General features: G+C 34.0%; 1 protein-coding gene across 1 annotated transcript in view; it reads left to right on the top strand.

Annotated features, from left to right (window-relative positions):
* Nucleotides 1-11134, top strand: part of LOC128552893 (uncharacterized) — a 40097-nt gene extending 28963 nt beyond the window's left edge. Inside the window, exons 5-6 of the mRNA XM_053533963.1 lie at nucleotides 7915-8043; nucleotides 8253-11134. Of these exons, the coding sequence (XP_053389938.1) occupies nucleotides 7915-8043; nucleotides 8253-8509 (386 nt within the window). The 3' untranslated portion in view covers nucleotides 8510-11134. The remainder of the gene's footprint in view (nucleotides 1-7914; nucleotides 8044-8252) is intronic.
* Nucleotides 11135-12615: the final 1481 nt, after the last annotated feature.

The raw sequence follows: 12615 nt of genomic DNA, 5'->3' as shown, positions 1-12615 counted from the left end.
TTTTAGATGATATCGTATAAGGTCTTCCTAAGCTAACTGTTCTTTAATGTTAATCGTCTGTAGGACAGCTAGTCTTGTATCTTTATTTTCGACAAGGCTTGGCATCAATATTGTAGTACAAAATATAATGTACTATGTATTTTATACACTTGTATTTATATAACTTATGTGGTGTTGTGCATTTTTGTTTCTGTCCAAACTGATTTCAAAATTGTTACACAATAACAACTTAAACTATTGAGAAACTATATTTTTAGCACATCAGAGCCAATCTTTATGAAATTTGGTCACAATATTTGATGATCTCTAGGTCAAATTTGAAACTGGGTCATGTGGTTAAAAATCTAGGTCACTAGGTTAGATCAGAGGAAAATCTTGTTAACACTCTAGAGTCCACAGTTTATATTTCAAACTGATGAGAAATGGTCAGAATGTTTGTCTTGATGACTTCAAGGCCAAGTTTGAATCTGGTATATGTGGTATTTAGAACCAGGTAAACACTGCCAAATCAAAGCAAAAGCTTGTTAACACTCCAGAGGCTACATGTATAACTCTTTCCTCATAAAACTTGGCTTGATGACTTCTAGATCAATTTGAAACTAGGTTATTCGGGGTTAAAACTAGGTTATTAGGCCAGATCAAAGGAAAATCTTGTTGACACTCTAAGAACCACATTTTAAGTTTGAAACTTATGATAATTGGTCAAAATGTTTGTCTTAATGACCTCTAGATTAGGTTTGAATATGGGCTATATGGGGTAAAAACTAGGTCATTCAATTAAATAGAAGGAAACGCTTGTTACCACTCTAGAGGTTACATGTATGACCTTATCTTCATGAGACTTAGCCAGAATGTTTGTCTTGATGACCTTTAGGTCAAATTTGAATCTAGGTTATGTAAGATAAGAAACAAGGTCACCAGATCAAATCAAAGGAAAAGCTTGTTAACACTCTAGAGGTAACATTTATGACCCTTCCTTTATGAAACTTAGTTTTCCTAGATCAAATTTAAAACTGGGTCATGTGGGGTAAAAACTATGTCACCTGCTCAGGTCAAAGGAATATCTTGTTAACATTCCACAGGCCACATTTATGGTCCTATCTTCATGAAACTGTTTATGTTATGTTTTCTCCTTTCCCCCTATCTTATGGTTATCTATTATCATGATATTGTTTAGTCTTCATGGAAATCTTTATTATTGTTGCGATAGTTTTCATGAACACTATTAGTTAGGAGATTGGATAAAAAATCTTCTTCTTTTTAAATGCAGATATTGAATATATTACAAAAACATTCATGTGCATCAAAATCCTGCAGACATACCCCCACCTTTAATTTGACCAGGACAGACCCTGATTATATCAACTAAACTTCCACAGGCAAATATTTACCTTTCGTTCCTTAATTTAATTCATAGTCAAAATTAGAAAGTAGAATGTGGTTGCAACGAAGACGCAGTTTCATACAGACATGTGCTATTTGATGACACAACTGAAAGACTTTTGTCTGTTTTTCCTTTCTATACTGCAACTGAGTAGAAAACTACCGACAGTTGCAGTTGTGATCAAGGGCCGATAGAAAAATGCTATCTCGTTTTATGTTTGACTAACATAATTGGCACTGATACATAAATCTACATAACAGAAAGTGATAACAACAATTACATGAAAAGAAAATGCGCATCTATTTCATTTCAGTATTGCAATATCATTAACTGAAATATTTAATTTAGCAATTTCTTATGTTATAAAATTTGTAATATTAACACAAGGAGAATTACATTAAAGACTAGACTCCTTATTCAAACACAAATTTACTAAATTGATTGAATAATCTACTTAAACCTTTTAATCATGATACCGCATATTCACGCGGCATTATAATATGTCTGCATATGACGCTACAACAACAACTTCGCGCTGAAGTTGATTCTTCTTCAAAATCAGTGGAAATAAACCGTCTGTGGTTTGATCATTTTTTATTTTACAAACATAAAATATATATCATTCAAAATCTATATTCATTGAGAGTAAGAAATCGCTTGCACCTTAGCTTTCATATCAATGGTTTTATAAGAAATATTGCTTTAATCAAACAAACGCATATACGTGATTTTTACACATTTTATATACTATAGAAGGGAAAAAATGATGAAATGATGGCATTATAAATCATCGCGTGGGTCGATCAAAATCAAAGATAAAATTTATTCTAAAAACAGCGTGTGATGAATCAAATGTTGAACATGTAATTTGTTTTTGCACCTTAGGATTCTTATTTTTAGTATTTTTGTTATTAGGTATAATGTGTACATGCCCTTCTTATTTTCATATAGAAAATCTTACCGCTATTGATTATTGACTTGAGGAATGTTCTTCGGTAAGCAAATTTTCTTTTTATTTAACGAATTTTTAATGCTTTATTCAAATTATACTTAATTTATATATTACAAATGCAATATCATGATGTCACAATATCTTATCATAAAAACTACACTGAAAAACTATTATTAGAAAGCTTCTAAAAAAAAGATTTCTAGTGTTTCTGTAATTCTAAAACTGTAAACTATCAGTTTTATGCTGGCTTGCCTCAGCGAGACAGTTTTACAATAGCATAACTCTTGCACCAATTTGTCATGAATTTTTCCCCTTTTTACTTACAATTTCAGATTAAAGTTTAGATGCTCTTTCACTCTATCTCAGTAATTAATAAAAGATTTGATTCAAACCTAAAATAGTTGTTTCACCTTATCACTCACATCATATGACTCAAGGTGCATTACTCTGGTACTATTTTTTCATGAATCATCTTATCGCTTTACTAAGAATTTAAGGTTAAATTTGATGTATTTTTATCTTATCTAAGTTATTACTGAATGAATTTGATTCAAACTTGAAGTAGTTGTTCTACATCATCACCCACATCATATGACACAAGTTACGTAACTCTTGGAACAAAAACAATAATAATATATTCTCGAGCTATTGTGCAATATCTTCATCCACCATTGGAGTCATTAAACACTCCAGTGACAGCTCCAGCTTCATTAAATGTGCCAAGTTTCACTATCTAGCATCGAAATAGTCGAGCGAGCTGTCTCCTATGACAGCTCTTGTTTCAGGTTCTCTACCTGCTACGTAATGTAAAATGTAATCATTGAAATGTATAACATATATGCACTTTCTAAAACTGAATGTACGATTATGAGTAATGTTTAAGCTGAACAGTACTTTTGTGTAGGATTCATCAACAGTGCTTGCATAATTCCATGGTATTTAAGATAAATGAAAGTAGTTTTATAGGAAATACCTGAAGATGCTTGTTTCTATTGCAGAGCATTAACTCTACGTTTTAATTCATGCTAAAATTGTATAATTATTACTTTTATACCAGCCTTGGTAAGAGTACATTTGTATAATGTAAAGTGATAGTTCAGTTTGTGAACGACAAATACATTTGACATACTGATTACATTGTTGTACCTTGCTCGAACATCATTTAGTAATTTATCTCGACAAAAAGAGAAAATGTCATTGAAATTTTCTACCATTTCAAATGTTGAGACTTTGCAACAATGTATGTGAGACGTTGTCACACATTTTCTGTTACCTATGCGGCCTTGCAACATTTATGAGGCTTAAGTTTATTATGTCTCCCCCGTAAAAGCAGGGAGACATATTGATTTGCCTTCGCCGTCCGTCCGTCTGTCCGTCCGAATTAAGCTTGCCCGGCTTTCACAGGTCAAACTGCTGGCCGGATTTCGACGAACCTTCTCGGGATTGATCAGTATCAGCCCTTGTTGTGCATATCGCCGGCACGTCCCGCTTTGCTGCAGAAAATGGCCACCAGAGCTTAAAATAGAAAAATATTGTCAGGCTTTCACAGGTCAAACTGCTGGCTGGATTTCAACGCAACTTCGCAGGAATGAATAGTACCAACTCTAGTTGTGCTTATCGCCGGCACGTTTCGCATCACTGCTCATAATGACTGCCAGAGCTAACATTCTTGTCCGACTTTCACAATTCAAACTGCTAGCTGGATTTCAACGAAATATCACAGGAGTGATCAGTACCAAACCTTATTGTGCATATAGCCGGCACGTTTATCTTCGCTGCAAACAATGGCCACCAGAGCTAAAAATAGAAAAATATTGTCCGGATTTCATAGGTCAATCTTCTAGCTGGATTTCGATAAAACTTCACAGGGGTGATCAGTACCAAGCCTAGTTATGCATGTCACCGGCACGTTCCGATTAGCTGCACAAAATGGCCGCCATTCCTTAAAATAAAAATTTGCAAACCTAGTTTTGCATATTGTCGGTACGTTCCACTTTGCTGCACGAAAGGGCAGCCAGAGTTAAAAATAGAAAAATCCTGTCCGGCTTTTACAGGTCAAACTGCTAGCTGCAGTTCGACGAAACGTCACCAGAGTGATCAGTACAAAGCCTAGTTGTGCATATCGCCGGCACATTCCGCTTCGCTGCAATAAACGGCTGCCAGAGCTAAAAAAATAAAAAAAAATCGTGTCCGTCTTTCACAGGCCAAACTGCTTGCTGGATTTCAATGCACTTCACAGGAGTGATCAGTACCAAATCTATATAAGCAAATCGCCGACACGTTCAACTTCGTTGCACAAAATAGTCAACAGAGCTAATGGTAGATAGGGGGAGATATATGTTTTTGTGACAAAACCCCTTCTAGTTTGTAACTAGTTTGTTTTATTTTCAAAATTGCTGCAAGTATTTGAGATAGCTGTTATACATTAAACCCGCGTTTTCAGTTACGAAAAAGTAGATTCAATGCTTTACTACACATTATAATTGAATCAACAAGGTCGTACGGAGCCACACAGTAGCAGTTGTCGTGGAGATGTCTCATGTTATCGTTTAGACTCGACTTACACTAGAACGTACATCTCCCGGAGTGATTCTAGAGAACCGGTAGAGGTTCACCAGTCGCTACCACAAAAGAATTAATTAGATAAGTGGTCACAATACAACTCCAGTCAGACGTACATCCTGCTGCTAAGTACTAATGTTAAGTTATCTCAAGTAGTGTGTAGATAACATTGCTCGCGTAAAGTCACGTACAGCAGCTGTCGTTTGTAGATAATAGCAACCCTGTTTTATTTGATTTTAAATTGAAAACATTCATATATTCATTAATCTAATACAAAACATACGGCCGGCGGTAAAATTTCACGGTCGGTCAGGCCACCAGAAGCATAGTACATTTTTTCAGGGCTATCTCGTTTGAAAATTCTCCCTTAATAAATACACTTGAAACGTTTGAAAATAATTTATTTGAACGTCACAAGCTTAAGGAACTGCAGTGTAGATAACCAATAACTCTTGCATAAAAATGACCATACCGTAGTTACCCCTGATAACTCTTTTTTCCTAATAATAATAGGATTTTTCCGGTAAAGCATTAGTGCAAAAATGTTCATGCAAAGGAGCTACATGAAATGCAATATTAATGAAACATTAAAATAATACTACTGTACTTCATTTGCATATGAAATCTATGTAAATATATACTTATGTCGTACCTTTGGATATGAAATACTAATTCCATACTATTCAATAAAATGCTTATACTAAATCAAAACAAATGAAATACCAGTTTTGTACCTTTTTATAGAGGACATAAATGCTTGGTAAAATGCAGATTCAGCTAGTATTTGTAATAATTCTGGTCTGAATATGTAGGAATAGTCAAATCTTTGCAAAACTTACTCATCACATTCTTCCAACTAAGGCAAATTATTACTGTTCTTTGAAAACTTTGTATGAAATTTTAAACATTTGTTAATGCAGAGATGGAAATCTCTAAAAAAGACTCTGACATTTACCACTTTTCATAATCTAAAAGAAATCATAACATAAAAATATGATATTTTGAGGCATATTCTTTATCATCAGTCTACTGGCTTGGTAAGTTGTTTACATTTATTGGTAAGGAAATCCAAAATATAATATGTTCAACTTGGTATTGATAGCTTTAGAAAAGCAAATGCCAAATTTATGTAGACATGATAATTTTTATTGCACCTCTTGAATTCCGGACTATTTTAGTAATGTTAAACATATACCAGTCAAATGCAAACCTTAATTGAATAGACAAAGTGGCATTGTTTTTTTTTTCTTTCTTTTTTGTTTAACTTTTTTAGCTCACCTGAGCACGAAGTGCTCACTATGACATTATGAGCTATTGTGACTGGTCATTGTCCGGCGTCCGTCATGCGTCAACATTTGCCTTGTTTACACTCAAGAGGACAGTTCAGTTAAGACCAATCTTAATATAATCTTTATAAAATTTGCTCAGAATGTTTTTCTTGATGATCTCTAGGTCAATTTTGAAACTGGTTCATGTGGGCAAAAAACTAGGTCAGTATGCCAGATTAAAGGAAAATATTGTTAACACTCTGGAGTCAATAGTTTAAGGTTGAAACTCGTGAGAATTTGTCAGACTGTTTGTCTTGATGACCTCGTGGTCAAGTGCGAAACTGGGCTATGTGGGGTTAAAATAGAAAAAGTGGAAACTTCACAGGTCGCTCAACACGACAAAAACGAAAATGTTGCAGGCTCGGTTTGATTGAGCCTGTTCATGGACGGTAGTGGAAATGCATGCTACTGTCCACGCCCTCTAGCCCTGGGTTGAGCAGAACTCAACATTTACACATGCTAAAAGTACAAAAAGCAATGTAGAGACATTTGCAGATGTATTCAAACGGCGATAGACATGGAACCTTCAATGATACACGTGTTGTGGCGAGTAATTCCATGAAAAGCGGCGTTTGGTCTCCAGATAAAGTAATGGGTTTGCCCCAAACGAGAAAACAATGTGCAGAACTAAACAAACTGGACTTTAAAAAGGTGATCCATCCGAGGTTATTGAGCCTGCGTATCACAGGAACTGTCAAAAGACAAAATGAAAAAGCAGGCATCATATCCAAGGGGTGATTATACAATACCCAAAGACTATGAAAGCGGGAGTATTGGAACCACCAAGGTCGAAATGGCCATGCTGAGAAACTGAACAGTACCTATAACACGACATAAAAGTCGTGCTGAACGATCTGAGAAGATCGAACTATTACAGCCCTGATTGAATGTACGGGGAGAAAAAAACAAAGTCACCCGGTCAATTCAAAGGAAATGTTTGTAAATATTCTCTAGTCCACATTTAGAACCCTACGTTCAGGAAACATTGTCAGAATATTCTTGGCATTTTAAAATATTTCTTTTGCATATTCAAATATAGATACAAGCTTTCTCAAGGTTGTAAGTACACAGAAATGATATTTGGTAATTGTTGTGTTCTGAAAGAGAAGTAGTAAGATACATCTCGGAACAACACTACGTAAAGGTTAGATTATAAGCACACCTTATATATAACAAAAGTCTTGAAATAAATACGAGATATAAAGGTCTCACTATCCCACATTTTCTGAATAAATTCTGTTAGTTTTTGAAAATTCAGAAAAAAATGAAATTGATGTTTTGGGGTTATTCTACCGACAAATGGTTAAAGTAAATTCTAAAATTAGAAAACAATTCCTCAGAAGGAAGAAGTAAAGCTATGGTTCTTGTACACACCACTTTCTCTCAATGTCTTTTACAGTTTAAATAAAGAACGATGTTATAAATAGTAGGAAGATAGAGTAATATTTCCTGTACATTGCAAATCATCTGAAAGGATTGTGTCATGATGTTTCAATACAGATATAAAAGAAAGCTAAATGGGAATTTAACAAATGTTCAGAATTCCAATATATGATATACCTACTCGTATATATGTAATATGCTCAGAAATAACTTTATAAACCAATTACCTAGGCTACAGCAACAAAGGCATCTGTTTTTATCTTTCTGTGTATGTAATATTGGTAGAATATTTTTTTCTTTTTCAGAAAAAATGTACTTTTCATTCACAACTGGATATATGGCACAGTTACGTTTATTATATGTTGGTTTTTCATTGTTAATTTCATATATGACAGCACAAGAGGTAGATGATATAAAACGAAGAACTGAGAAAGGTAATTTGAAAAATGCTAAAAGTTAATTCATAAAACGTAATAAAGCATAAATATGTATGCAATTTCTTTATAGCTCCTGTCATGTACTTCTCTTATATGTCTTAACTTAAAATCGTGAATCATTTGAATGGTAATTATCTTTTATCATAAAGCTGTCTGTATTCTTAAGAAAAGGAATGAAATTTGTTTATTGTAACATTTTATCACAGAGTTACAGACTATCATAGAAGCGAAGTGTGACCAAAGGCAAAAAAAAAAGAAAGCATTGGCTCTTTTGTTTAAATTCGTTGAGATGATCCAGAATCGGGATCACTTCTCTAAAGAAGAAATCAATCAGACGATAGAACAAAGGATTCGATATCATGGTGACCTCTGTCTCCGGTTAGTAGACGATTTACTTCAATGGTTTGGAGATATAAGAGATATTCCAGACGCAGAACATGGAATAATTGCACAATTTTGTTAAGAATATTTTATTGCAAATGTTACACAAGACATATTCATACTAGTATATTGCTTTTTTAGTATTTAGAATGTTTTAGCAAAATTAGGTAACCATAAATATTACAGTATGAAATAGTGCATAGAAAAACTATATTCACTAGAATGAAAAGGGAAGGAAGAAAATATGTAGAGGAAATGTTCAGCTGCCCCAAACCACTCCTAGCTTTATATACATAACAGTCATGTTGTCTGGAGATAATGACAGTGTAAAACAGTGTTGGGATCAGATCACAAGTCAAGTAAACCGAATCATGTACAGCGAAAGCGTAAAGTGCTAGGGGCATCTATAGCAGATCATTCGAGATTCAAACAGATGTAATTCTTACTTAGAAAAGATGCCCGACATAACTTACAGGAAAGGAGTAGCCAGTCGTAGCAAGATGTGTCTCCAGCCTCATTAGGATACCGCCAGGAGTAATGACAATAAACCGTAAGTGACTAACCATTGTCAAATGGAAACAAGTAATACATATTTCTGAAGTATCCTTTGAATTCTGCAAGACTATTTCTAGAAGTGGTGGGGCAAAACTTAGCCAGGGCAAGCTGAGTTACTGAATAGGCAGTGATAAAGAAGGGGAGTAAGAAATAGAATAAGCAGGATATGAAAAGAATGAAAGACTTTTATCGTGAATGGCATACGAAACATCTGATAGTATCAAAACTAATTTCAGTTTAGTAAAAGTAATTTACTGAAAAAAGTGCTTTAAAGGTGCAAAATAAAGACAAATTAATAGACATAAATCTTACAAGACTACACATTTTGAAGTATACTACTAAACATTACGATAGCCGTGCAATATTCCCTTGAAATCAACACATGTACAGAGAAACAAATGATTGTTTTTGTATTTTCTTAGACTGCCATGGGTAGTCATTTTATCCTACTTCCGTGTTTATCACTTTTCCGTTATCGGTCGGAAATTCTCCGGGATCACGTGATTTTAAAATTAATTCAAACGAATATCCGTTTAAAGACGCGCGTAATTATACACGATTTACATTAAAATTATGAGATGTGCAACTGTTTAGTTTCAAATTGACAGTGACATATATTAGGCCAAGACAATGTGTTTAATGTCTAAAATTTTATTGAATTAATGTAGCCATGATATGTACATAAATCAGTGTATTTGGGTAAATTTCAATCACATGTAAGATAGTTATTCATTTATATTCTTAAAACTATGCTGAAAAGAGATTAACTGAAAAAGTTTGCGGACGAAGTTGTGAAAATACTTTTATTCGGGAAGGGCCTAAATTGTCCTCCCGAAAACTTGTAGTATAGCTGTATAATACCTGTATCATAAGAATGATTTTCATGAAGTTTTTGTGAGTTACAAAAATGTTGAATTCCCTGTGCTAAGTTTGTAAAAGTCACGTTATCGTTTGGGCATATAATATATGTTGTATCTATGTATAGGTTACTAACCGAGTAGGAGGTGTTCATGAAATGAAAATACCCGCGCTCGAGGTGTTACCGCACGAGCGCGGATATTTTCATTTCATGGACACCGTTCTAAGAGGTAAGTGACTTACACAACGTCATTTTAATTTGTTAGTTTTATTTATTTATTCATTTATTTATAAGTCTTTCCTTCTCCCAGTCAGAAAATAAATTATATTGGGAATTTCTTTAACTTCAGCAGGTAAATTGAAATACGTAAAATGATATTAAAAAAGTTTATGAAAGTTCTGCTAATTGGCCAATGTAAATGCATTTTTGTTTACCAATTATTTGTTGGGAGTTTTTTTTCTTTTAATGCACAACTTCACACTTCGGTTGCATGTCTATAAAACATTTTTCATGATAAACTTAGTTTCGGACTCTGCATTTACGGTTTCGTCGTGGTCGTGGTCGTTATGATCATCATCATCATCATCTAACAACAATAATTAAAATGATTATCTTCTTCTACTCCTCCCTGTTAAGTACTGAGCCGTGAATGTATCTTGTAGATGAAAACATGACGATCGTGATTCAAAGGTCAGAATATACAATATTTAAAAAAGAAGTATACATTTGTAAATGCTGCTTGACGCAGGTATTGTCTATTTTCCGTAAGTATTGACCTGGCACTCATTAATCTTCACCAGTATTTTCGGGGGTTTCCATTATTTTACGAAATTTGTATCCTAAAATAACCAATATAAATCACCAATGGCACCGTGGCATAGTGGTAGCTATCTGACTGCCACGCACGATACCACGAGTTCAAAATCACCTCAGACCATTTTTTTTAATTCAATGTAATGTTGTTATTGATGTTACTGTTACTCTTACAATATCTGTGTAACATATTTCACGAAATCTGATTGTTTTCTCTTGTAGATCTAGTATTTATTTTCAGGAAACGCTGGTGAGAAATACTTTGTCTTTATCTAAGATACTTTTAAATATGTTTTATTTAACATTTTCCATAACGTTTATAGACCATAATGTTTGATCCGATAAATATGGCAATATTTCTACCGATAAAATTTGGGGGGAAATGGTCAGTACGCAGGAGTTGAACCAAAAATGCAGTTTAGCAGCTAAACGTCTTATCGGCACAGCTATTTGCACATGTGACATTATGAAAATTATAAAGAAATATATACGCATAATTTATATGCTATTTAACTTCAACACGAGAATCAATTTACGAAAAATAATACGAAATTCTTGATGTCAGGCCCGTTCACAAAAAAAATTAAGTCCGTTGTAACTACTTAAACTCATAGTGAACTCTTTTGATTTAATTTGAGTAATTATTTAAAGATGTGTTTCACGAAATTTTTTAATCGAGTATTAAGTACTCAAACCTTTGAGTTGAGTTTTTAAAATTGAACAGCTTTATGGCTCCTTAAATTGTGTAATCTACTCAAATATGCCGACTTTGTAAGACCCTCGAGAGCTTGCGCGTAGAAGCGAGTAGAAAGGGTTTAAATCCCCGATCGTATAAATCTCTTGAGGTTTAAAACACGCTCCGAGATAAGCAAACGCTATAGATTCCATCCGAATCAAATTTTTCTATTGGAATGATTTCAACGCGTTGGACACCCGATTTTTCGTTCGTCTCCCCTTCCGCCCATGAATCTCTCCTGTTAGCTCCTTTTTTGAGTGAGCCAATAAAATGTTTTTGGGAGACATTCACGTGTCTCAAATCTCGGTGTCCGGGCTGTTCGGAAACCACAAAGCAATTTTGTTCATTAAGAGAAGATACATTAAAATTCCCGAGAACGACGCTGCAAGAGCAATCACAAAAAAATTTACAAAAGCAAGTAAATCGGACGGAGCGAAAATATTGGTTCCAATAAAAATTAAAAAAAAAAAAAAACTTAATTTACCCAAAGAAGTAAATACCCAAAAGTCTAAATGGATCAATACGAAAACTTCAAATTGTTGATAAAATTGTATTTATGAAATTACATACATAGATCTATCTGACAAAGAAAATTTTACCGATTTATATTAACTTATGTGTGGAAAAATAATCCCATATCAATCTTATATTACTGTGATAGGCCCTTTTTCTAGAAATTGTACGAGTCCCATATTATCCTGGATATAAGAACCAAATAAAAAACGTTTTTTTTGCAATCCTCGGGGATATTTTTCTCAGAAGATGTAAATAATCTCTGAATTCATTATTTTTGTTTTGGGGGCGTTATTTTTTCTTGCATAAACTATATATGACAGATGTGGTCATGAGGGGTGGTAACCAGCCAACCCTACCCGTATTATACCTGAACATTGTTGTACACCTAAACAAAACAATAAATTTTGCTTCCATTTATACAGTATACATGATAAAACCCCTTGAATGTGTTTTAAATTAAAAACCGAATTTTCTCGGGCTGGCTACGTTGTATCAAAATGCTGGTGAAACCACTCAAAGATCTTGGTATACCCCCCCCCCCCCCCTTGCTTTTACACACATGGAAGTCAGTGTGGATACCATGGACGGGCACAAGACTGTTAATTATATCTATTATTCATCATCTCCACTATTTCCTTATTCTAACACTTACCTTTAAGATAACATCAAGGTAGTTTTCTTCTCTTTTTTTTATGTAAAAATGCCAAGA

This window comes from Mercenaria mercenaria, unplaced genomic scaffold (genome assembly GCF_021730395.1).
Source record: "Mercenaria mercenaria strain notata unplaced genomic scaffold, MADL_Memer_1 contig_3270, whole genome shotgun sequence".
In the NCBI taxonomy this organism is placed as follows: domain Eukaryota; kingdom Metazoa; phylum Mollusca; class Bivalvia; order Venerida; family Veneridae; genus Mercenaria; species Mercenaria mercenaria.
This window is presented reverse-complemented; position numbering and strand designations above follow the sequence as displayed.